The following is a 27150-nucleotide window of genomic DNA, read 5'->3' on the forward strand; positions in this document are numbered from 1 at the left end:
GGTTTCTTCTCCTAAGTTTAAGCCTCGTTTCATTGGTCCTTATAAGATTTCTGAAATTCTTAATCCTGTATCATTTCGTTTTGGCCCTTCCTGCTTCTTTTGCCATCCATAATGTGTTCCATAGGTCGTTGCTGCAGAGATATGCGCCTATGGTTCCCTCCGTTGATCCTCCTGCTCCGATGTTGGTCGAGGGGGAATTGGAGTATGTGGTGGAGAAGATTTTGGATTCTCGTATTTCGAGACGAAAACTTCAGTACTTGGTCAAATGGAAGGGCTATGGTCAGGAGGATAATTCCTGGGTTGTTGCCTCTGATGTCCATGCTGCCGATTTAGTTCGTGCCTTTCATTTGGCTTGTCCTGATCGGCCTGGGGGCTCTGGTGAGGGTTCGGTGACCCCTCCTCAAGGGGGGGGGTACTGTTGTGAATTCCGTTCTCGAACTCCCTCCTGTGGTCATGAATGGTACTTCGGTGGGTTCTGTCTGTGGACTCCCTCTGGTGGCTGTGAGTGGAGCTGCTGGTTCTGAGATTCCTTCTCCAGCTGCCCTCGTTTGGGGCTAGGCTGATTCTCTATTTAACTCCACTCAGATCGTTACTCCATGCCAGCTGTCAATGTTCTAGTACTGGTTCAGATCTCTCCTGGATCTTTCTGAGGACCTGTCTACTCCAGCACAAGCTAAGTTCCTGCTTGTTCATTTGTTACATATGGTTTTTCTTGCTAAGTTCTAGTCCAGCTTGCTATCATGAAACTACCTGGCTAGCTGGAAGCTCTGGGGGTGCAGAGTGGCACCACCGCATCGTGAGTCGGTGCGAGGGTATTTTTTGCACACTCTGCGTGGTTTTTCTAGCTTTTTGTGTTGACCGCAAAGATCCCTTTTCTATCCTCAATCTGTTTAGTTAGACTGGCCTCTCTCTGCTAAAACCTATTTCATCCTGTGTTTGTGATTTCCTCTTATCTCACAGTCAATACTTGTGCGGGGGCTGCTTTTACCTTTGGGGAAATTTCTCTGAGGCAAGTAAGGCTTTGTTTCCTTTCTTTAGGGGTAGTTAGCTCTTAGGCTGTGAAGAGGCGTCTAGGCAGAGTCAGGCACGCTCCACGGCTGTTTTTAGTTGTGTTGATAGGAGTAGGGTTTGCGGTCAGCAGAGTTTCCATTTCCCCAGAGCTCGTCCTGATTCAGTGTTTAACTATCAGGTCATTCCTGGTGCACCTAACCACCAGGTCCATAACAGACTGGTTTGGTAATGCATCAGTAATTGTGTGGGGTGGCATTTTTTTGGAGGGCTGCACAGCCCTCCATGTGCTTGCCAGAGGTAGCCTGACTGCCATTAGGTACCGAGATGAGATTCTCAGACCCCTTGTGAGACCATATGCTGGTGCGGTTGTTCCTGGGATCCTCCTAATGCAGGACAATGCCAGACCTCATGTGGCTGGAGTGTGTAAGCAGGTCCTGCAAGATGAAGTTATTGAAGCTATGGACTGGCCCACCCATTCCCCAGACCTGAGTCCAATTGAACACATCTGGGACATCATGTCTCACACCATCCACCAATGACACGTTGCACCACAGACTGTCCAGGAGTTGGCAGATGCTTTAGTCCAGGTCCGGGAGGAAATCCCTCAGGAGACCATCCACCGCCTCATCAGGCATTGTAGGGATCTTTTTCTTTCTTTCTTTATTTTTTTATTTGTCATACAGGAACATTTAGGCAACACACACAACTAAACATCATTTCCTTGTCTTGAGGCATTTCCACTGAAGTTGGATCAGCCGGTAATTTGATTTTCCACTTTGATTTTGAGTATCATTCCAAATCCAGACCTCCATGGGATTTCCATTTTGATTTATATTGATCTTTTTATGTCTTATTGCTTTCAACACATTCCACTATGTAATGAATAAAGATTTGCAACTGAACTATTTCATTCAGTGATATCTAGGATGTGGTATTTTAGTGTTCCCTTTATTTTTTTGAGATTATATCTCTCTCTCTCTCTATCTCTCTCTATCTCTCTCTATCTATATCAATATATATCTCGATATATCTATATCCACACACACACATACACACACATATACATGCATATACACATATATACATACATATACCCATATATACATACATACATATACATACATACATATTTCCACTGAAAATAGAATGGGAAAAGTTATCCAGTTACTCCTTCAGTCTTGTTTCATTTATTACTGTTTGTGATAATAGCTCACACTTGTAATGAATAGATTTAGTAGCAATTACATTTGTACATTGGCATAAGGAAAGAAAATTATCAGCAATCAACAATTTTATCAATAACGGGGTGCTGCAGCAAATTTGGTCTGACATTTGTTTATCAAAGAATGTATCACAAAGCAAAATAAAAGCATTCAATGCCTTCCCTGGAGCACTGGTTCTCAGACATCGCTTATCACTGGTGTCTGAGTTTTTGAACTGATTGAAGTTACCCAGCCAAAACAGAACATTTTTCTCGTGTATGCAAAAAAAAAAAGCTTTAAGCTATAAACTCTGGTGACCATGTAGTAAAATTTATGTATTGTTTTATGAACTTCTAGAAAGAGATATAATCTAACTAAATAGAAAAGAACTAAATGTTTGTATACTGAATCTAAATGAAGTCGTCTCAAAACCAAAAATTAGTACTAGCAGATCATGTAAACTTTAGCTATCCCTGGTGGCAATGATTACACAGGAGTAGAAGGTCACTGATGTCTAACAATACTTTCCCAGAGCATGGATGGCTTTTAACTATATTATATACTAGCTGTACTACCCGGCTTCGCCCGGGTTAATGACTGCTGTTAGCAAAATAGAATGTGTTAACAAAAATTTATTCTGCACACAAAAACCACAAAACAAATAGATAGAAATGTAATTATTAAAAGGCAAAAACTAAGCAAATAGAAGCATTTCACAACATATATTAGCTTTGTTATACTGAGAATGTCTTTGTTGCCTATATTAACCAATCAGAGCTCAGGTTAATTAACTGTAGCAAAATAGAAGCTGAGCTGTGATTGGTTGCTATTGGCAGCCTGATAAATCCCCAGCCAACAGGAAGCCCTCCCCCCTGGCAGTATATATTAGCTCACACATACACATAATAGACAGGTCATGTGACTGACAGCTGCCGTATTTCCTATATGGTACATTTGTTGCTCTTGTAGTTTGCTTATTAATCAGATTTTTATTTTTGAAGGACAATACCAGACTTGTGTGTGTTTTAGGGCGAGTTTTATGTGTCAAGTTGTGTGTGTTGAGTTGCGTGTGGCGACATGCATGTAGCGACTTTTGTGAGATGAGTTTTGTGTGGCGACATGCGTGTAGCAACATTTTGTGTGTTGAGTTGCATGTGACAGGTTAGTGTAGCAAGTTGTGTGCAGCAAGATTTGTGCATGGCGAGTTTTGCGCGTGGCGAGTTTTATGTGTGGTGCATTTTGAGTATGTGCAAGTTTTGTGTGAGGCAACTTTTGCATGTGGTGCAACTTTTGTACATGTGGCAATTTTTCTGTGTGTGCAAGTTTTGCATGAGGTGAGTTTTCCATGAGGTGAGTTTTGCACGTGTGGCGAGTTTTGCGTGAGCCTAGTTTTGCATATGGCGAGTTTTGCATGTAGCGAGTTTTGAGTGGTGACTTTTGTGTTTCGACTTTTATGTGGCGAGGTTGGTGTGTGTGTGTGGTGAAATGTGTGCTGAGGGTGGTATATGTGTTCAAGCACGTGGTAGTGTGTGGCGCATTTTGTGTTTGTGTTCATATCCCCGTGTGTGGTGAGTATCCCATGTCGGGGCCCCACCTTAGCAACTGTACGGTATATACTCTTTGTCGCCATCGCTCTCATTCTTTAAGTCCTCATTGTTCACATCTGGCAGCTGTCAATTTTCCTCCAACACTTTTCCCTTCACTTTTTCCCCATTATGTAGATAGGAGCAAAATTGTTTGGTGAATTGGAACGCGCGGGGTTAAAATTTCACCTCACAACATAGCCTATGACGCTCTCGGGGTCCAGACGTGTGACTGTGCAAAATTTTGTGGCTGTAGCTGCGACGGTACAGATGCCAATCCCGGACATACACACATACATACATACACACATTCAGCTTTATATATTAGATATACCTGTATGTAATCTCCTGTATATAGTATATACCTGTGTGTCATCTCACCTATATATAGTATATATCTGTGTGTCATCTCCTGTATATAGTATATACCTGTATGTCATCTCCTCCTATACATAGCATATACCTGTGTCATCTCCTCCTGTATATACTATATACCTGTAGGTAATCTGCTCCTGTATATAGTATATACCTGTGTGTCATCTCCTCCTGTATATAGTATATACCTGTATGTCATCTCCTCCTGTATGTAGTATGTACCTGTATGTCATCTCCTCCTCTATATAGTATATACCTGTGTGTCATCTCTCCTGTATATAGTATATATCTGTGTGTCATCTCCTCCTGTATATAGTATATACCTGTGTGTCATCTCCCCTGTAAATAGTATATACCTGTGTGTCATCTCCTGTATATAGTATATAGCTGTATGCCATCTCCTCCTGTATTAGCCCTCGTTCACACGTTATTTGGTCAGTATTTTTACCTCAGTATTTGTAAGCTAAAATGGCAGCCTGATAAATCCCCAGCCAACAGTAAGCCCACCCCCTGGCAGTATATATTAGCTCACACATACACATAATAGACTGGTCATGTGACTGACAGCTGCCGGATTCCTATATGGTACATTTGTTGCTCTTGTAGTTTGTCTGCTTATTAATCAGATTTTTATTTTTGAAGGATACCAGACTTGTGTGTGTTTTAGGGCGAGTTTCGTGTGTCAAGTTGTGTGTGTTGAGTTGCGTGTGGCGACATGCATGTAGGGACTTTTGTGAGATGAGTTTTGTGTGGCGACATGCGTGTAGCAACTTTTTGTGTGTCGAGTTGCATGTGACAGGTTAGTGTAGCAAGTTGTGTGCAGCAAGTTTTGCGCATGGCGAGTTTTGCGCGTGGCGAGTTTTATGTGTGGTGCCTTTTGAGTATGTGCAAGTTTTGTGTGAGGCAACTTTTGCATGTGTTGCAACTTTTGTGCATGTGGCAATTTTTCTGCGTGTGGCAATTTTTCTGCGTGTGCAAGTTTTGCGTGTGGCGAGTTTTGCACGTGTGGCGAGTTTTGCATGTGGAGAGTTTTGCGCGTGGCGAGTTTTGAGCGGCGACTTTTGTGTTTCTACTTTTATGTGGCGAGGTTGGTGTATGTGTGGTGAAATGTGCACTGAGGGTGGTATATGTGTTCGAGCACGTGGTAGTGTGTGGCGCATTTTGTGTGTGTGTTCATATCCCCGTGGTGGTGTGATTATCCCATGTTGGGGCCCCACCTTAGCAACTGTACAGTATATACTCTTTGGTGCCATCGCTGTCATTCTTTAAGTCCCCCTTGTTCACATCTGGCAGCTGTTAATTTGCCTCCAACACTTTTCCTTTCATTTTTTCCCCATTATGTAGATAGGGGCAAAATTGTTTGGTGACTTGGAAAGCGCGGGGTTAAAATTTCACCTCACAATATAGCTTTGACGCTCTCAGGGTCCAGACGTGTGACTGTGCAAAATTTTGTGCCTGTAGCTGCGACGCCTCCAACACTTTTCCTTTCACTTTTTCCCCATTATGTAGATAGGGGCAAAATTGTTTGGTGAATTGGAAAGCGCGGGGTTAAAATTTCACCTCACAACATAGCCTATGACGCTCTCGGGGTCCAGACGTGTGACTGTGCAAAATTTTGTGGCTGTAGCTGCTACGGTTCAGATGCCAATCCCGGACATACATACATACATACATACACACACACACACATTCAGCTTTATATATTAGATTACTTTTTAATTATAAAGGACTTATTTGAAGTTTAAAGAAAGGTTTGATGCAAGCAAATATGGTAGCTTTAAGGGAAATTACATTTGATAAAGCAATTTATTGAGAATGTTAGATCTTTTAAGGTTAGAATAACACACAGCACTATACACTGACTTTCTTGAGCATTTGTATAAAGAATTTCAACTAGGTCAAAATGGAAGGATTTGTAGGTTTTAGAGCTTTTGTTTTTATTTTGTATGCTTATTAGTAGCTTGATATATTTATTATGTGGTTTATTTTTACTGGAAAGAATTTGACTCCAACGAAATAAAAAAATAAATATCCCCAAACTTGTACAGTATAAATATTCATAAAGACCATGAGCAAAACTGCATCACGGATATCATAGACCACGCCAATGAACTAGATACCTTATTGTCACTGGGGTGAAAAGCAGCATTGTGGTGACATTGTCTAAGAATGCAGAGAGAAGGGCCGCAATAAAACATAGAATTATTATCATTGGCCACACTCTTCCTCTGGATAGCTTGTAGGCCTGTTGAAAATAAATAATTTACAAATAAAATGCAATTAACAAAATAAGCAAAAAAAGCACAGTTAGTATTTTACATAATATGACTCCAAGCTGCAGTATAAATTTGACAATTTGTTGAAAAATGTGTATTAATCCCTTAAGCCCCGAGGGTGGTTTGCACGTTAATGACCGGGCCGATTTTTACAATTCTGACCACTGTCCCTTTATGAGGTTATAACTCTGGAAAACTTCAACGGATCTTGGCAATTCTGACATTGTTTTCTCATAACATATTGTACTTCATGATAGTGGTAAAATTTCTTCAATATAACTTGCGTTTATTTCTGGAAAAAACGGAAATTTGGCGAAAATTTTGAAAATTTTGCAATTTTCCAACTTTTAATTTTTACGCCCTTAAATCACAGAGATATGTCACACAAAATACTTAATAAGTAACAATTCCCACATGTCTACTTTACATCAGCACAATTTTGGAACCAAATTTTTTTTGTTAGGGAGTTATAAGGGTTAAAAGTTGACCAGCAATTTCTAATTTTTACAACACCATTTTTTTAGGGACCACACCTCATTTTAAGTCATTTTGAGGGGTCTATATGATAGAAAATACCCAAGTGTGACACCATTCTAAAAACTGCACCCCTCAAGGTGCTCAAAACCACATTCAAGAAGTTTATTAACCCTTCAGGTGTTTCACAGGAATTTTTGGAATGTTTAAATAAAAATGAACATTTAACTTTTTTTCACACAAAATTTATTTCAGCTCCAATTTGTTTTATTTTACCAAGGGTAACAGGAGAAAATGGACCCCAAAAGTTGTTGTACAATTTGTCCTGAGTACGCTGATTCCCCATATGTGGGGGTAAACCACTGTTTGGGCGCATGGCAGAGCTCGGAAGGGAAGGAGCGCCATTTGACTTTTCAATGCAAAATTGACTGGAATTGAGATGGGATGCCATGTTGCGTTTGGAGAGCCCCTGATGTGCCTAAACATTGAAACCCCCCACAAGTGACACCATTTTGGAAAGTAGACCGCCTAAGGAACTTATCTAGATGTGTGGTGAGCACTTTGACCCAACAAGTGCTTCACAGAAGTTTATAATGCAGAGCCGTAAAAATAAAAAATCATATTTTTTCACAAAAATGATCATTTCACCCCCAATTATTTATTTTCCCAAGGGTAAGAGAAGAAATTGGACCCCAAAAGTTGCTGTGCAATTTGTCCTGAGTACGCTGATACCTGATATCTGGGGGTAAATGACTGTTTGGGCGCATGGCAGAGCTCAGAAGGGAAGGAGAGCCGTTTGACTTTTCAATGCAAAATTGACTGGAATTGAGATGGGACACCATGTCGCGTTTGGAGAGACCCTGATGTGCCTAAACATTAAAATCCCCCACAAGTGACACCATTTTGGAAAGTAGACCCCCTAAGGAACTTATCTAGATGTGTTTTGAGAGCTTTGAACCCCCAAGTGTTTCACTACAGTTTATAACGCAGAGCTGTGAAAATAAAAATTCTTTTTTTTTTCTCACAAAATAGATTTTTAGCCCCCAGTTTTGTATTTTCACAAGGGTAACAGGATAAATTGGACCCCAACAGTTGTTGTGCAAATTGTCCTGAGTATGCTGATACCCCATATGTGGGGGGGAACCACAGTTTGGGCGCATGGCAGAGCTCGGAAGGGAAGGAGCGCCATTTGGAATGCAGACTTAGATGGATTGGTCTGCAGGTGTCACGTTGCATTTGCAGAGCCCCTGATGCACCTAAACAGTAGAAACACCCCACAAGTGACACCATTTTGGAAACTACACCCCCCAAGGAACTTACCTAGATGTGTTGTGAGAACTTTGAACCCCCAAGTGTTTCACTACAGTTTATAACGCAGAGCCGTGAAAATAAAAAATCTTTTTCTTTTCCCACACAAGTTATTAATTAGCCCCAAGTTATGTATTTTCCCAAGGGTAACAGGACAAATTGGACCCCAAAAGTTGTTGTCCAATTTGTCCCAAGTATGGAGATACCCCATATGTTGGGGTAAACCCCTGTTTGGGCGCACGGGAGAGCTCGGAAGGGAAGGAGCACTGTTTTACTTTTTCAACGCAGAATTGGCTGGAATTGAGATCGGACGTCATGTCTCGTTTGGAGAGCCCCTGATGTGCCTAAACAGTGGAAACTCCCCAATTCTAACTGAAACCCTAATACAAACACACTCCTAATCCTAATCCCAACGATAACCCTAACACCACCCCTAACCATGACACACCCCTAACTCTAATCCCAACCCTAATCCCAACCGTAAATGTAATCCAAACCTTAACCCTAACTTTAGCCCCAACCCTAACTTTAGCCTTAACCCTAACTTTAGCCTTAACCCTAGCCCCAACCCTAACCCTAGCCCTAACCCTAGCCATAACCCTAGACATAACCCTAGCCCTAATCCTAATGGGAAAATGGAAATAATACATTTTTTTTTCCATAAATAAGGGGGTGATGAAGGGGGGTTTGATTTACTTTTATAGCGATTTTTTATGATTGGCAGCTGTCACACACTAAAAGACGCTTTTTATAGCAAAAAAGTTTTTGCGTCTCCACATTTTGAGACCTATAATTTTTTTCATATTTTGGTCCACAGAGTCATGTGAGGTCTTGTTTTTTGCGGGACAAGTTGACGTTTTTAATGGTAACATTTTCGGGCACGTGACATTTTTTGATCACTTTTTATTCCGATTTTTGTGAGGCAGAATGACCAAAAACCAGCTATTCCTGAATTAATTTTTTTTTTTGGGGGGGGCGTTTATACCATTCCGCGTTTGGTAAAATGGATAAAGCAATTTTATTCTTCGGGTCAATACGATTACAGCGATACCTCATTTATATCATTTTTTTATGTTTTGTCGCTTTTATACGATAAAAACTATTTTATAGAAAAAAATAATTATTTTGGCATTGCTTTATTCTGAAAACTATAACTTTTTTATTTTTTTGCTGATGATGCTGTATGGTGGCTCATTTTTTGTGGGACAAGATGACGTTTTCAGCGGTACCATGGTTATTTATATCAGTCTTTCTGATCGCGTGTTATTCCACTTTTTGTTTGGCGGTATGATAATAAAGTGTTGTTTTCTGCCTCTTTTTTTATTTTTTTACGGTGTTCACTGAAGGGGTTAACTAGTGGGACAGTTGTATAGGTTGGGTCGTTACGGATGCGGCGATACTAAATATATGTACTTTTATTGTGTTTTTTTTATTTAGATAAAGAAATGTATTTATGGGAATAATATTTTTTTTTTCTTTATTTAGGAATTTTTTTTTACTTTTTTTTTACATGTGGAAATTTTTTTTTTTTACTTTTTTACTTTGTCCCAGGGGGGACATCACAGATCGCTGATCTGACAGTTTGCACAGCACTCTGTCAGATCGGCGATCTGACTTACAGCGCTCCTGGCTTACCAGCGCCTGCACTGAGCAGGCGCTTGGTAAGCCACCTCCCTGCAGGACCCGGATGCAGCCCCGTGGCCATTTTGGATCCGGGGACTGCAGGGAGAGGAGGTAAGAGATGCTCGGAGCAACGCGATCACATCACGTTGCTCCGAGGGTCTCAGGGAAGCACGCAGGGAGCCCCCTCCCTGCGCGATGCTTCCCTATACCGCCGGAACACTGCGATTATGTTTGATCGCAGTGTGCCGAGGGTTAATGTGCCGGGGGTGGTCCGTGACCGCACCTGGCACATAGTGCCGGATGTCAGCTGCGATAGTCAGCTGACACCCGGCCGCGCTCCCCCCGTGAGTGTGGCTGATCGCATATGACATACTATCCTGTCGGTGGGAATTAAGGCCCACCCCACCTCAACGGGATTGTACGTCATATGGGATTAAGGAGTTAAAAAAACAGCATGTTTTTGAAAAGTAAAGATTTTGTTTATCTACATAGAAAATTGCATTAATACATACAGAATAACAAAAGAAACAGAAATAAAGAATGCTGCATCAAAGCACAAAGAAATGGTAAAAGCACAGTGGAAAAGTGCAACAATCAGACCAGGCTATTATGTATTTTTGTGAGGATACTCCAGGAAAGGAGATAAATAGACCTCTTTTGCACTGCCGAAGACACCAATAGTGGTTTCCCACAAATGGTGATGAAGAATAATAATTATTATTACACGTACTATACTTTGGACTGGTATCTTGGAGATGGAAATACCTCTTTAAATTTTTCTATACAGTGAAAATTTCTATACAGTGAAAATGGCTTTAAAAACGTTAAACACGGCTAAACTCTAAGTAAATTCTGCACATACCACGACTTTTGAGAGATTTTTTTTTACTTGAGAATAATATAGACATAAAACGTTATCAATGTGATATGCCATAACATTCCATGCATTGAAATATACATATTCTGCAGCGCTGTACAGTTTTGAACACATTATCATTGCTGTCCCCGATGGGGGTCACAATTTATATTCCCTATCAGTATATCTTTGAAATGTAGGAGGAAACCGGAGTACCTGGAGGAAACCCACACAAACACGGGGAGAACATACAAACTCCTTGCAGATGTTGTCCTTGGTGCGATTTGAACCCAGGACTCCAGTGCTGCAAGACTGCAGTGCTAACCACTGAGCCACCGTGCTGCCCAAGCTGTGCTTCGATGCTGGAAGATTGACTACACACAGAACAGGATCCTATCTATTTCACTGACAAGTTCACTTTCAGCAGCACTAGCTCTAGAGCAGGAACAACGTCTTTGCATTGTGACACTGAGCAAATGGCACCAGCAAAACAAGATGCCAGTTTTTAATATGGCTAGGGACATCTGACTTCAGCAACTGATCAGAGAAGACCTTGTGACCTGACGTTGTGAATGGTTTCTGTGACCCAATAGGTTGCCGTAATCAACACAAAGCCCGTACCCTCTGCTCATTATATAGTACAACTATAGTGGCCAAAGTAATACAAAAGCATTAGTGGAAAAGCGACGATTGACCTAACTGTGACCGACCTTTGCCGACTTTGAGATAAAATGCTCGTGAAAGTGAGTATGAATCCGAATTTGCTACATTCATGCCAAATTTGATATTGACAAACGTTTTCCGAACACATTCGCTCATCTTTAGAGGTCACTCTGTAAAAAGTGTACATACTGGACTTGCCAACATGTGATCGATGGAGGTGCCAGTTGCCGGACCTCTTGCAATTTGATATTTATGACTGGTGATAGGCCTTCAATATCAAAAGACCTGCCAACACTTTTAATAAGTATAACAGACTGCAATAGGATTCCTATTACTACCATTGTGCTGTTCTATCACTATCCAGTGGAGAAGATGTCTTGTCTCTTTACGCAATGTGCCCCAAATGAAATTTTAAGCTTAGTACCCTCTTAGTTCCCTAATATAATAACACCATGTCATGTCAGTATTAGGTGACATACTTAGAACCCATTTTGTTGATATCCCAGAGATTAAAATATTGAAATTTGTAGTTACCTTCACTGCACAGTAGTCAAAGAATCCAGTTTCTGAGAATATTGCCACTAATATCATCTGAAATGAGAAAGATCAAATGATTTATGAGCAAAGACATGATATTCATCATTAAAATATTCACATTTGTGTGCTAAAACAAAACTGTTTTGTCAATGATTCAGACAACTAATCTCCATTTCCCATCAAATAGTGTGGTGAGTGACTTACTAAATAAACTCACAAGACATAAGGGATTGAGGTCACTAAGTGTCTGGTTTTGTCTTGCAGATCTGTTCAACCATATACTGGATTATATTTACATAGCTGACATCTAAATTGTACAGTTACTGTATTTCACTGCAGAGAAGTGTATGGCTAGATGATTGGCAGTGATCATCAGCGTTTCTCAAGTGTGTGCTGCGGCAACGAGCTGATCACCGGGCTGTCTTCCATAGGACATAAAATTATTTTAAAACATTCATCAGTAACTACAGTATATTAAGAATGATGTAAGATTTTACTTGACAAGTACCAACTGCCATGCCCATTTTTCTTTTTGTCTGGTTCTTAACCTCGTATGGATTCCTTGAACTGTTATTTTTATAGGTCATCTACTGTATTTTTCAATAAAAATGTTCATTTTTGCATTTGTCTCAGTGATGCTTCTTATGTTAGAGTCTTTATAAAATTCTGCATGTGACCTTTTCTTATATATGGGACTAGATCGGTATTAAATGTTACAAAATAACAGGCTGTTTCATCTCTGACATTTGTGGAATATTTAAAGGATCTGTCAAAAATGTCAGATGCAGGTCCCAAGTATGCTTGGCAATTTTAGGATTAACTTAGCAAGGAAAAGTAAGACATCAGTGTCCAGCCATCCCTAATCTCACAGCCAATTACAAGCCTCCATTCTACAATACACTTGTGGTATTTCCTGAGGAAGGAGTCATGTGCACTCCGAAATGAGTAGAAAACAATCACTGTTCAGTTGTACACTTTGTCTGATTTGGATTAGCTGGTAGCGTGGATCATAACCCACAAATCTTCCTATTCAGCGATTTAGCTACGTCACATGTCAGCCGGTGGGTCTGCGTCAGCCGGCAATATATGCTTGTGAATATTTTACATTAGGTGAGCAGTTATTTTAGTGGTAAATCTTCTATTAATTGTGAGATAAGACACTATCTGCGCTTCTTCTTTCCTACAAGCTATATTACTGTCTGCAAATAGAATGATCAATCATGGTATATCTTGTTAATATGCTATAAAATAGGTTGACCCCAATAATATGTAATGATTGTAGCAAACAATCCTTTACCTGTCCTACCGTTCTATTTTAAAGTGCAGTTAAAATTGTATTAAGAAAATTCAATCATAAAGAACAAGACTAATGAAAGAAGGAATATTAAATAAAAAGACAATTACTATACACCTAACTTTCAACTGACCGTGACACTTCCATCTGGTACATTGTTGTTTTGTTGTTATTAGGCTATTAATCATGTGGAATAAAAACGGATTTTTCTGATTGGAAATACAAAAATGTAATTAAACACAGACTGCTATACATATTAACCAATTCAATTCAGAGCCAATTTATCCAGTCCCTGGCCAAGGACATTTATAGGGTTTTCCATACATTCTCTTTTAGAAACACTCATTCAGCAATAAAAATAATACTGTATTTCTCCCCTTTTATTTATTTTTTTTTTACAAGATATATAGGGCTTAATTTTTATGTAATTTCTAAAAAATGTTATGCTGCTAACAGAGGAATATGTATAGAAAATACAGAGGCTTGCAAGAGTATTCACCCTCTTAAGTTTGCATCTATTTTATTTTTATATTATGACCTGTGTTTAAATATTTCTTAATTCAATCAGAAAAAGCCTTTGCTTACACACAAAAATTATAAGGCTCATTTGAGTTTGCCAAAAGACATGTGGGAGACTCCACAAATGATTGGAGGAAGGTGTTGTGGTCAGAAGAGAGCAAAATTAACTTTTTGGCCACCAAGGTAAACGTGATTTCTGGCGCCAAACCAGCACAGCTCATTACACCAAGAACATGATCCCCACAGTGAAACATGGTGGTGGAAGCATCATGCAGTGAGGCATGTTTCTCTGCAACAGGGACAGGTAAATGGTCCCAGCCAAGGAAAAGATGGATGAGGTGAAATACAGGGATATTCTTGAGCAAAACATGTTTCAGTCTATCAGGGATTTGAGACAAGGATGGAGTTTCAACCTTCCAACAAGACAATGACCCAAAGCATACTTCCAAAGCAACACTTGAGCGGTTTAAGGGGAAATATTTGCTAATAGCGGTGAACCTAAAGTATTTTACTATGTAGTTAATATATAACTTAATTCACTATGCCTAAAATTATATTAGAAAGTGCAAAGTTCAGGACAAACAGACAGAATTTGTATGCACAAGGACTCAGTCCTACCAAGCAATCTCTCCAAAGTTGGTATGAGAAGCTCTCTGCCAACATTGATTGTGCTTACACTTCTACTTTACAGTTAACTCAAATCAGTGATGCCAGCTTCCTTTATTTGGACTATATATTAAGGCCCAACTCAAACCTGTCAGTGTAGGAAAGGTTTGTTTATCAATTTCAAAGCTAATAAACCATGGCTCATACCTTGAATGTCAAACAGAGATAAAGTGGCATATGAATCAAGACCTAGTTATGAGTACTTATGCAATGAGGCTGCAGACAGACAGATACAGTGGGGAAAAAGTATTTAGTCAGCAACCAATTGTGCAAGTTCTCCACTTAAAAAGATAAGAGAGGCCTGTAATGGACATCAACTATGAGAGTCAAAACAGAGAAAACAAATCCAGAAAATCACCTTGTCTGATTTGGCAAGATCTATTTAGCAAAATATGGTGGAAGATAAGTATTTATAAAAACATGCAAGATTTCTGGCTCACAGACCCGTAACTTCTTTAAGAGGCTCCTCTGTCTTCCACTCATTACCTGTAGTAAATGCACTTGTTTGAACTTGTTATCCATATAAAAGACACCTGTCCACAACCTCAAACACTTATTATAAGCCTAAATTATGAATACTTGTGTAATTAACCATTAACACTTCTACTTTTGTAAGCATTCTTACTTTGCAGCATTTTTCCACACCTTCCTAAAACCTTTGTATATTGCTGTGCAGAGACACACAAAAGGCACAATCACAAAATATGTATTAATATATCATTGCTATAAATATTGCATACAGAAGAAAACATATGCAAAAGGGATGACTCTGAAAGGGTTTTTTTCCATTTATATCATCCATATACCTAGCAGAGGTATAAAACAACAAACTGAGTAGGCACTCATCCTTCCATATCCAGTGCAGTACTTCAAGAATTGTTTATATGCTGCAGTGGTGAAGTCACTACAAGACTGCAGCAGTGGTTTTACCGTTGTACAGATGTAGTCATATTTACCTTAAAGTGAACTTGACATCTGATACATGCTGCCTAATCAGTGGACAGCAAGGATGATGCACCGGGTGAATGAACTTAGCCAGGTATGTTTGACTTTGAAACACTGCGGCGTTTCAGCAAAAACATACATTAATAATCACCAGGAAGTGAGACCGCGCTGGAGACTAGGGTTGAGCGAAACGGATCGTTCATTTTCATAAGTCGCCGACTTTTGGCAAAGTCGGCGTCTCATGAAACCGAGCCGATCCCTGTGTGGGGTCTGCCATGCGGTACGCGACTTTCGCGCCAAAGTCGCATTTCAATGACGCTAAAAGCGCCATTTCTCAGCCAATGAAGGTGGACGCAGAGTGTGGGCAGCGTGATGACATAGATCTCAGTCCCCACCATCTTAGGGAAGGGCATTGCAGTGATTGGCTTGCTTTCTGCGGCGTCACAGGGGCTATAAAGGGGTGTTCCCGCCGACCGCCATCTTACTGCTGCTGATCTGAGCATAGGGAGAGGTTGCTGCAGCTTCTTCGGAAGCAGGGATAGTGATAGGCAGGGTACATAAAGCTACAAACCGCTTGTGCTGTAGCGATTTCCACTGTCCAACACCACCTTTTGATTGCAGGGACAGTGGAAGCTACATTTTTTTTTCCTCAGCGCTGTAGCTCATTGGGCTGCACTAGAAGGCTCCCTGACCCTGATAGCTGCGTTGCTGTGCCTGTGTGTACGCCGCTGTGCAAACCAACTGCTTTTTTCAAAGCACAAATCCTGTTTTTCCTTCCTTTCTGCACAGCTATCTTGTGTGTTTGTCCACACTTTTGTGTGCAGCAGTCCTTTTTATAGCTGCCTGCCATACTTTTCTGAGATAACTGCAGGGAGATAAATATTGGCAAGTCTGCCTCCGTGCCATTGCTGTGTGTGGTATCTGTCTCTCATTGTGTGGCACCGAAAACACTGTGTAATACTTGGCCTTTTTTTTTTGGGGGGGGGTACATTCTCCCTTTTCCAAAAAAAAAATTAGTGGGAGATAAATATTGGCAAGTCTGCCTCCGTGCCATTGCTGTGTGTGGTATCTGTCTCTCATTGTGTGCCACCGAAAACACTGTGTAATACTTGGCCCTTTCTTTTTGGGGGGGGGGTACATTCTCCCTTTTCCAAAAAAAAAATTAGTGGGAGATAAATATTGGCAAGTCTGCCTCCGTGCCATTGCTGTGTGTGCCATCTGTCTCTCATTGTGTGGCACCGAAAACACTGTGTAATACTTGGCCCTTTTTTTGGGGGGGGGGGGTACATTTTCCCTTTTCCAAAAAAAAAAATTAGTGGGAGATAAATATTGGCAAGTCTGCCTCCGTGCCGTTGCTGTGTGTGGCATCTGTCTCTCATTGTGTGGCACCGAAAACACTGTGTAATACTTGGCCATTTTTTTGGGGGGGGGGTACATTCTCCCTTTTCCAAAAAAAAAAATTAGTGGGAGATAAATATTGGCAAGTCTGCCTCCGTGCCATTGCTGTGTGTGGTATCTGTCTCTCATTGTGTGGCACCGAAAACACTGTGTAATACTTGGCCATTTTTTTTTTTTTTTAGGGTAAATTCTCCCAGAAAAAAAAAAAATAGTGGGAGATTAAGATTGGCATTTCTGTTTGAGTGCTGGTCCTGTGTGTGCCATCTGTCTCAAATTATTGGGGCACAGAAAACCTAGTGTATAACATTGGGCCTGATTTTCCTGTCAGTGTCAGGCACCTATAAAGGTATATATAAATCCTACAGAAGTTTGAGTTTACCTGATAAGTTGTTTTACAGTAACAAATAGCATTACTTTGGTTACGTTTTGCAAACAATGAGGAAGTCTAGTGGAAGAGGTCGTGGCCGTGGGCGGTCATTGTCAGCTGGTAATGATGGTAGTGGTGGTGGAGCATCAGGTGGTCGTGGTAAAAGCAGTACAGCACCTAAGTCTCGAGTTGTTGAGCCAGGTTCGTTGTCTGGCTACACAAGGCCTCGAACGCTCTCTTTTCTGGGAGTAGGAAAACCACTTTTGAAGCCGACCTGAAAATTACGTCACGGCTTGCTGTGATTGGTCGCGTCGCGGTCACATGGGCGGCACGCAACCAATCACAAGCCGTGACGTAATTTTAAAATGCGCGTGTTTCCTGCCTCCCGTGACGTCACGGCTTGTGATTGGTCGCGTCGCCCATGTGACCGCGACGCGACCAATCACAAGCCGGAACGTAATTTTCAAATCCTAAATGCCTAGAATTAGGCATTCAGGACCTGAAAATTACGTCACGGCTTGCTGTGATTGGTCGCGTCGCGGCCACATGGGCGGCACGCGACCAATCACAAGCCGTGACGTCACGGAAGGCAGTAAACGTGTGCATTTTAAGCAAAGAACGCTGCCGGTTCCCTCGGTAAGGTCCAGGCTGCGTCGGAGAGGTGAGTATAGCAATATTTTTTATTTTAATTCTTTCTTTTACACATTAATGTTGTTTCGATACCGATACCCGATACCACAAAAGTATCGGATCTCGGTATCGGAATTCCGATACCCGCAAGTATCGGCCGATACCCGATACTTGCGGTATCGGAATGCTCAACACTAGGGTTGAGCGAAACGGATCGTTCATTTTCATAAGTCGCCGACTTTTGGTAAAGTCGGCGTCTCATGAAACCCGACCCGATCCCTGTGTGGGGTCGGCCATGCGGTACGCGATCTTGGCGCCAAAGTCGCGTTTCGTATGACGCGTTTAGCGCCATTTTTACAGCCAATGAAGGAGCGTGGGCAGAGTGATGACATAGGGGTTAGGGCGCGCATCATTTTATCGCTTGTGCGCAGTAGCGATTTTGAATGTGTAAAACGAAATTTTCTGTGCTGGGACGGAGGGGGAGAGAGAGAGAGAGATAGAGAGAGATAGGGAGAGAAAGAAAAAAAAAATATATCCCCATTGATGTGCATAGGGTTTCGTGTTCCGGCCGATCCTCGACTTTGCGCAGTAATCGGCCGATTTCGCCCGACTCGACTTTTCCAACAGTCGGGTTTCGTGAAACATGACTCGACCCTAAAAAAGTCAAGGTCGCTCAACCCTACTCAACACTAGTCAGGGAATCACCAGGTTAGTAGTAGGAAACACTGCATGTAGGGCACCGGCAAGAATACCATCTCCAACCCTCTCTCACTCACCCATGTCCACCGGCACCACCGCTAGTTCCACGATCTCCAGCTCTCCAGTCCAGCTCACCCTACATGAGACTCTTGTTAGGAAAAGGAAGTACTCATTCTCGCATCCGCGTACACAGGGTTTGAACGCCCACATTGCTAGACTAATCTCATTAGAGATGATGCCCTACCGGTTAGTTGAAAGCAAAGCTTTCAAAGCGCTGATGGACTACGCTGTACCACGCTACGAGCTACCCAGTCGGCACTTCTTTTCTAGAAAAGCCATCCCAGCCCTCCAACAGCATGTTAAAGACCGCATTGTCCATGCACTCAGGCAGTCTGTGACTACAAAGGTGCACCTGACAACAGATGCATGGACCAGTAGGCATGGCCAGGGACGTTACGTGTCCATCACGGCACACTGGGTGAATGTGGTGGATGCAGGCTCCACAGGGGACAGCAATATTGGGACAGTTCTGCCTAGCCCACGGTCAAGGAAAGAGTTGGCTGTAGGCGTTCGCCCCCCCCTCCTCATCTTCCTCCTCCTCCTGCAGAAGCGAGAGCTCGTCCACAGACCGCAGTCGCACATCCACTCCATCCGCAGCTGCCACTGTTGCACACCAGGTGTGCCATTATGGGACAGCTAGTGGCAAGCATCAGCAGGCTGTATTGGCAATGTAGTGTTTGGGCGACAACAGACACACCGCGAAAGTTCTGTCCGAGTTCTTGCAGAAAGAAACTCAGTCATGGCTGGGCACTGTACATCTTGAGGCAGGCAAGGTAGTGAGTGATAACGGAAGGAATTTCATGGCTGCCATAGCCCTTTCCCAACTGAAACACATTCCTTGCCTGGCTCACACCTTAAACCTGGTGGTGCAGTGCTTCCTGAAAAGTTATCCGGGGTTACCCGACCCGCTCCTCAAAGTGCGCAGACTTTGCTCGCATATCCGCCGTTCGCCTGTACACTCCATCCGTATGCAGAACTATCAGCGTTCTTTGAACCTTCCTCAGCATCGCCTAATCATCGACGTTGCAACAAGGTGGAACTCCACACTGCACATGCTTCAGAGAGTGTGCGAACAGAGGCGTGCTGTTATGTATTTGTGGGAGGATACACGGGCAGGCAGTTGGATGGCAGACATGGAGTTGTCAGGTGTGCAGTGGTCGAAGCTACAAGACCTGTGTCAAGTCCTTCAGTGTTTTGAGGAATGCACACGGCTGGTTAGTGCAGACAACGCAATAATAAGCATGAGCATCCCCCTAATGCGTCTGCTGATGCAAAGTTTGACGCACATAAAGGAGCAGGCGTCTGCAGCCGAGGAAGAGGAAAGCCTTGATGACAGTCAGCCATTGTCTGGTCAGGGCCGTGTAGAGGACGCGGTAGCGGGCGAAGAGGAGGAGGAGGACGAGGAGGATGATGGGGATGAGTACTTTTTTAATGAGGAAGCTTCTCCTGGGCCAACAGAAATTAGTGGCGTTGCAAGGCCGGGTTCTGTTTTTGTAAGGGAGACAAGTGACGTAGATTTGCCTGTAACTGCCCCTCAAACCAGCACAACCGCAGATTTGCCAACTGGAACTTTGGCCCACATGGCGGATTATGCCTTACGTATCCTCAAAAAGGACCCACGCATTATTAAAATGATGAGCGATGACGATTACTGGTTGGCCTGCATCCTTGACCCTCGCTATAAAGGCAAATTGCAAAATATTATGCCACATGAGAACCTCGAACAAATATTAGCAACCAAACAAGCAACCAAGTAGACCGTTTGATTCAGGCATTCCCAGCACACAGCACCGGTGATGGTTCTCACACGAGCTGCAGGGGGCTACAGGGCAGAGGTGTTAGAGGTGCACAGATCAGAAGTGGCGTTGGACAGAGGGGTTTTCTGACCAGGTTGTGGAGTGATTTCGCAATGACCGCAGACAGGACAGGTACTGCAGCATCTATTCAAAGTGACAGGAGACAACATTTGTCCAGTATGGTTACTAACTATTTTTCAGCCCTTATTGATGTTCTCCCTCAACCGTCATTCCCATTTGATTACTGGGCATCCAAATTAGACACCTGGCCTGAATTGGCAGAATATGCGTTGCAGGAGCTTGCTTGCCCAGCAGCTAGTGTGCTATCAGAAAGAGTATTCAGTGCTGCTGGTTCAATATTAACCGAAAAAAGGACTCATCTGGCTACCCAAAATGTGGATGATCTCACCTTCATTAAAATGAACCACTCCTGGATTTCAAATTATTTTGCCCCACCTTTCCCGGCTGACACCTAGCTTTCCTATAAAAAGGTCTTGCTTGTGGACTGGTCTTACTGAGTGTTCCAATCTGTTAATTTGCAGCAGCTGTTTGACCAGCATACGACATGTTTACACATCCTCCAATGGGAAAACTCCCCCCACGGGGCCGTTGTCTCACTCTCGACACTTGGCGCAAGCACCCGTTAGTTACAGTGCTGTTTGTCAGAAGAGGTGGGTGTGCTCGCTTTTGGTCGACGGCACTGCCACTGGGTCCCTCATAGTACAATGTAGTGTCTCTGGTGGTGGTGGTGCGCACCCAACGTCAGACACACCGTTGTAACATGAGGGGCCCTGGGGCGGTACCGCCGGCCACAAGAGAGTTCCCCCCCCCAGCTCAAACTGTGCTCTACCACGTGCCAAATTATCTCGCACAGCTCCACCAATGTTTAGTCTATGCGCTGACATCATTCAATGCCTGGCACTGACAATCAATACCAATTTGTTGACATCTATGATGATAGTTAAAGTAGTCTGGGTCAGTGTCCTATATTGAAACCAGTAAATACTAATTTACTGCCAAATTACTTTGTCATAAACTTTGCAGATGAGCCCACCCCTGTACCTCAGCATGCCACCCTTTTTTTTATTTATAGTTGTTTTGCGAGACATTAACATCTATTTATTTTTTGGGAGTACTAACTGTGTCAGACACTTCTTGCAATACTCCTCCACTGACCACAATGCTGCCTGCCTGTGTATCCATGTAACCGATTTAAAACTGCCATGCCTGCCTATTGTTTGTTATTTTAGGCCTTTGATAGCCTGTCTGCGGCCCCTACTTGCAATACTCCTCCACTGACCACAATGCTGCCTGCCTGTGTATCCATGTAACCGATTTAAAACTGCCATGCCTGCCGATTGTTATTTTAGGCCTTTGATAGCCTGTCTGCGGCCCCTACTTGCAATACTCCTCCACTGACCACAATGCTGCCTGGAGTGCCTGCCTGTGTATCCATGTAACCCATTTTAAACTGCCATGCCTGCCTATTGTTTGTTATTTTAGGCCTTTGATAGCCTGTCTGCGGCCCCTACTTGCAATACTCCTCCACTGACCACACCAATGCTGCCCGTGTACCCCTGGAACCTATTTAAAAGTTCATAGAGCCTAGTTATATATTTTATTTACTATTAATAAGGCCATGATGGACTACGCTGTATCACGCTACAAGCTAACCAGTCGACACTTCTTTTGCGAGAAAAGCCATCCCAACCCTCCACCAGCATGTAAAAGACCGCATTGTCCATGCACTCTGGCAATCTGTGAGTACAAAGGTGCACCTGACAACAGACGCATGGACCTGTAGGCATGGCCACGGAAGATTACGTGTCCATTAAGGCGCAATGGGTTAATGTTGTGGATGCATGGTCCACAGGGGACAGCCTGCTAAGTCTGTCTGCAGTCCCTAATTCAAATTGTCCTCCACTGTCTAAATCGGAGCTTCCACCTTCTGGCTTTCGGCCTATAGTATCAGATATTAAACTGCATTTGGCCTTCAACTTTGGTTACGGCCTACTAACGGTGTCTGCCCCTCCCTGGTATTTGTCCTCAACTGAATAAAGCTGAGCTTCAACCTTCTGGCTCTCATTAAGTGCTGTGTTTTTAAAAATTGGTGGTGGTTAGGGCCTACTAACGGTGTCTGCCCCTCCCTGGTGTTTGCCCTCAACTGAATAAAGCTGAGCTTCCACCTTCTGGCTTTCGGCCTATAGTATCAGATATTAAACTGCATTTGGCCTTCAACTTTGGTTACGGCCTACTAACGGTGTCTGCCCCTCCCTGGTGTTTGTCCTCAACTGAATAAAGCTGAGCTTCAACCTTCTGGCTCTCATTAAGTGCTGTGTTTTTAAAAATTGGTGGTGGTTAGGGCCTACTAACGGTGTCTGCCCCTCCCTGGTGTTTGCCCTCAACTGAATAAAGCTGAGCTTCAGTCTTAGGCTTTTGGCCTAAAGTATCAGATATTAAACTGCATTTGGCCTATTAGTGTGTTTGGGCCCTTAAAACAGTGTCTGCTGCTCCTGGGTTTGCTACTCCACTGAACAAAGCAATGCCGCCTGTTTAGTCCTGTTACCAATTTTGAACTGCATTTAGCCTACTTTATTCTTTGCCCCTATATCTGTTTCCTCCTCATCCTGCCCATTGCCCAGCCACTGCTAGATGAGTCTGCTGGTACATTGACCTAGACCACTACATTCCCCTTGCACTCTACACAGCCAGAATCTGACCCTGCTGAAAGTAAGGTTCCCCTTCCCGCATGTTATACCACCTTACACAGGGACAAAGAGGAAGGTGCAGATGAAAGTGCAGGTTATTTCATCAGGTGGGGGGGGCATACTCGTTGGCGACGTCACTGGCACAGGGCCCCTCAGAGTACGCAAAAGTGTCGCTGCTGGTGGGAGGCGCCCCCGCCGTGCAAACACACCGCTGTACTTTGAGGGGCCCTGTGCCAGTGCCAATGCGAACAAGTGTGCCCCCCTGCTTGCTCAGGATCACAGCACTTGCAACGTTGAAATACTTACCTCTCCCTGCTCCACCACCGTGACGTAGTCCACGATTCCTGGGCCCACTAAAACCTTGATCCAGCCCTACCCCCCACAACTTTTGCCAAATGACCCCCAAGTTCCATTGAACAACTATTATTATAAAGTTAATTAAGATTGACAAGCTTCAGAAACAAGAATGGATGTTTTTGGCATTAAAATGGGCACTGTAGGTGTGTTCCTGGCCTCCACTCACTGCCGACTATGCTTCCCCATTGACTTGCATTGGGTTTCGTGTTTCGGTCGATCCCCGACTTTTAGCGATAATCGGGTGACTGCACTCGACTCGACTCTGGACAAAGTCGGGTTTCACAAAACCCGACTCGATCTTTAAAAAATGAAAGTCGCTCAACCCTACTGGAGACTAGTTAGACAGGCGGGTCCCTGGTGGCTTCTACCCTCCCACTGCCGTTAATTGACAGGTCTCTTCCTATACCCACACGTAGGCAAAAACCTGTAACTCCAGGGCAGTGGGTAAGGGGCAGCTGCTGCAAATTTTCCTGTCCTATTAGTCTACAGCACAATCTCAGTGCTGGGTGGGTTTTAAAGTATAGTTTACTCTGAATCGCAGCAGTATTTCTGTGCCGCTCTGTGAGAAAATCAAATAATTTTTAGGCATGGGCTACTGCTCCAGTTTGGGAAAATAGGGCAAGTTTTACATTTTGGCTGAAATTATATTTTTATAGGAATTTTAACACTGAAAAGTCAAATACCTTTAGTACTAAACGCAGATAAAACTGTACAGGTGCAATAAATCACATGCTGCTCCTCCACTATATTTAAAGTGATATTATTTCCCACTGTTAAATACAATTTTAGTTTTGGAAGCATCATTATAAAATCTTACCCTTTTCTGAAATATCACTAAACTTGTAAAATGTCATACTGCTTCAGAGTAATGACTTTAAATCTGCTATAATTTCCCAAATTATACTTTGAATGCGTTTGTACAGAACTTTATGACCTTATACATTGTTTCATAATCCTACACAAAAAAAAACAGGCAGTATATCTATGACCTTCAAAATGCTATACAAAGTATGAGATTTAAGCAAATGTAATTTCTCTAAGTTAGTCTCTAAGCTACCAATTGTATAGCCTGTAATATACTATTAGGCCTTATGACCATGCAGCAGATTTGCTTAGTGTAAAGATTTTAGAAGAATATACAACTGAAAAATCTGCAAAAAAAATACAAATCTCAGAACAATGCAGGTGAATGTTGTTTAACAAAATCTTCAAAATTCTCTCCATGTGCTTTCACTTACTTTGCAATGCTTCAGAGTCTAAATGTAACACTATTGTAAATGGCTCTAACCTAATGTCACAGTCACACAATTCAAGGAATGGCTGTGGACCTACTGACCATAACATAACCATATATAATTTGAGGCTAAAGGACTGGCTGTGGGTCTACTGACCATAACATAGCCATATACAGTAGGAGGCTAAAGGACTGGCCATGGGTCTACTGACCATAACATAACCATATACATTATGAGGCTAAAGGACTTGCCGTGGGTCTACTGACCATAACATAACCATATACAGTATGAGGCTAAAGGACTGGCCGTGGGTCTACTGACCATAACATAACCATATACAGTATGAGGCTAAAGGACTGGCCGTGGGTCTACTGACCATAACATAACCATATACATTATGAGGCTAAAGGACTTGCCGTGGGTCTACTGACCATAACATAACCATATACAGTATGAGGCTAAAGGACTGGCTGTCGGTCTACTGACCATAACATAAGCATATATGGAGCTGTCAAATTCAAGTCAGGAAATGTAGGGCCAGTCGGTGAATCATGTGCGAATATGGCAAAAGACTTAATTGTGGCTATGTTGTAGTAATCAGGAAGCTCCCCTTTAGATACTATGGAGTTTATAGAAAGAAGCAGGAATATTACCAATCATTGAAAACAAGCTGCTTTCAACATCAGCTTTTTAAAAATTACAGATTAATAATTACCATTCCAAACAGAAGTGCCAGCGTTTCATAATCAATCCACTCCACTACCTTCACCAAGCTTGGTCTCTACAATTAGAGGACAAAATATATTAAATAAAACTGCTAATTACCCATATAATGATTAGCTGAACAAAATATACACTCCATTTAATAATCAACTATTTAAATATGCATTAAAGGAAATTAACATTTATATGAACATCATTTTCCTATGCAGTCTGTTCACGGACTGATATAACCTAATTATTTAATTTGTGAATTTCTCCCTCTAAATGCCTTCTCGTTATTTAATCATTTTAGAAAGAACCCTGTATTTTGTGCCGCCACCATATAACAATCGTAAAGAAAAAGACATGCACTCTCACTAATGGTGGTGCAGACTGAACGTGGAGGGATACTCCAGAATATAGTCCTATACAACAACAGTTGCACACAAGGGAAAGATTTTCAGATTTTTTCTTAAGTTGAAAAGCGTGGTTTTCTTTATTACAAACACCAAACTGAAGATATCACAGCAGTGTTTCAAGGTAGGTAACGTTTCGACCCACAGGGTCTTTCTCAAACCTTACTTAGTGGTAGAAACAGGGCAAAGGGCACAAATCCCTGGAGGGGTGTGGGAGTCCCGTTAGGGGCTATAGCAAAGGAACTGCTGGTGTCTGCGGCGGTGGTGTGTGTCACCACCAATAACATATAAAAACATTACTCTTTATTATTTATAACCTAGGAACATTAATTGATCTAAATAGAAAAAATAAATTTAAAATTTAAAAATATAAATAAGCCCTGAAAAAAAACACATAAGTAACCTAATGGGTATTCGAACCGGGGAACTTTGTATAGTAATTCTATTGTTTAAGCTATTCTAGTCCTTGCGCCACAGAATACTGATAAGTTCTTTATTAATTTCTCTTGTGGAGATAAAAAAAATCTGAAAATGATCTTATGGGCAAAAGAGCAAAATATTGCAGAAAAAAAAACAAAAAAAAAAAAAAACAATATATGCCGTTATTAATTACTAAAAAATTGCATGGAGTAATTGTTATTATAAATTATATATAGTTAAAAAATATTAAAATTATTACAACATGAGTAGTACTAGAACCATCCCATGGGACCAAAAGAAAAATTGTTATTTGGAATGAGGCTCAATGATAGGAACCACACTTCAATTAGAGAATTTATTAAGTCACAGGAGGTCTGACATTACATTTAGCCCTTGATATGTACTCACTTTATAAGCTAGAGAAAACGTACGCAATGTAGTGGTTAAGTAAAGTTTTCTTCTAGTGTCATCAAGAATCATCTTTCCAATAAAAAGTATAATATTTAAGCTGTACCTAATAATTGCGGTAAATTGCAGAACATCTGCTGCTTTTATTGCTCCTATGCAATAGGTCCTCAGATTGATGGATGAAAAGTGCCAAGCTATATAAATGTAGTTAAGGAAACATTAAAATGAATGTGTCGTGGGCTATATGCCAAAATGCAGCTTCCAAAGAATATTTACAGTATATAGAGAAATGATCCTGTCAATTTTACAATTTAAAAATGACATTAGAATAGGTAGTCTGATAAAATATTTCTTATTTAACCTATAAATATAGTCATTTAACTCCTTCGCCCTGCTCAGTTTTTCGTTTTCATTTTTTGCAGTAACTTATTTTTCCATCAATATAGCCATGTGAGGGCTTGTTGTTTTTGGGACGAGTTGTGCTTTTGAATGACACCATTGATTTTTACCACATAGTGTACTGAAAAACATGTAAAAAAAATAGCACAAATTTGCAAAAAAATGTTCAATTCCACAATTTTTTTTTCTAAATTAACTATGTTCACTGTATGGTAAAACTGAC

General features: G+C 41.9%; 1 protein-coding gene across 4 annotated transcripts in view; it reads right to left on the minus strand.

Annotated features, from left to right (window-relative positions):
* OCA2 (OCA2 melanosomal transmembrane protein) overlaps window positions 1-27150 on the minus strand; it is a 685962-nt gene that overhangs the window by 227692 nt on the left and 431120 nt on the right. For all 4 annotated transcript variants that reach the window (XM_077296885.1, XM_077296884.1, XM_077296887.1 and 1 more), the window contains 3 exons: window positions 25298-25363; window positions 11906-11962; window positions 6292-6416 (listed from right to left, as the gene is read on the minus strand). In XM_077296885.1, the coding sequence (XP_077153000.1) occupies window positions 6292-6416; window positions 11906-11962; window positions 25298-25363 (248 nt within the window). The remainder of the gene's footprint in view (window positions 1-6291; window positions 6417-11905; window positions 11963-25297; window positions 25364-27150) is intronic.

The sequence above is a fragment of the Ranitomeya variabilis genome, chromosome 3 (assembly GCF_051348905.1).
Source record: "Ranitomeya variabilis isolate aRanVar5 chromosome 3, aRanVar5.hap1, whole genome shotgun sequence".
NCBI classification, from domain to species: domain Eukaryota; kingdom Metazoa; phylum Chordata; class Amphibia; order Anura; family Dendrobatidae; genus Ranitomeya; species Ranitomeya variabilis.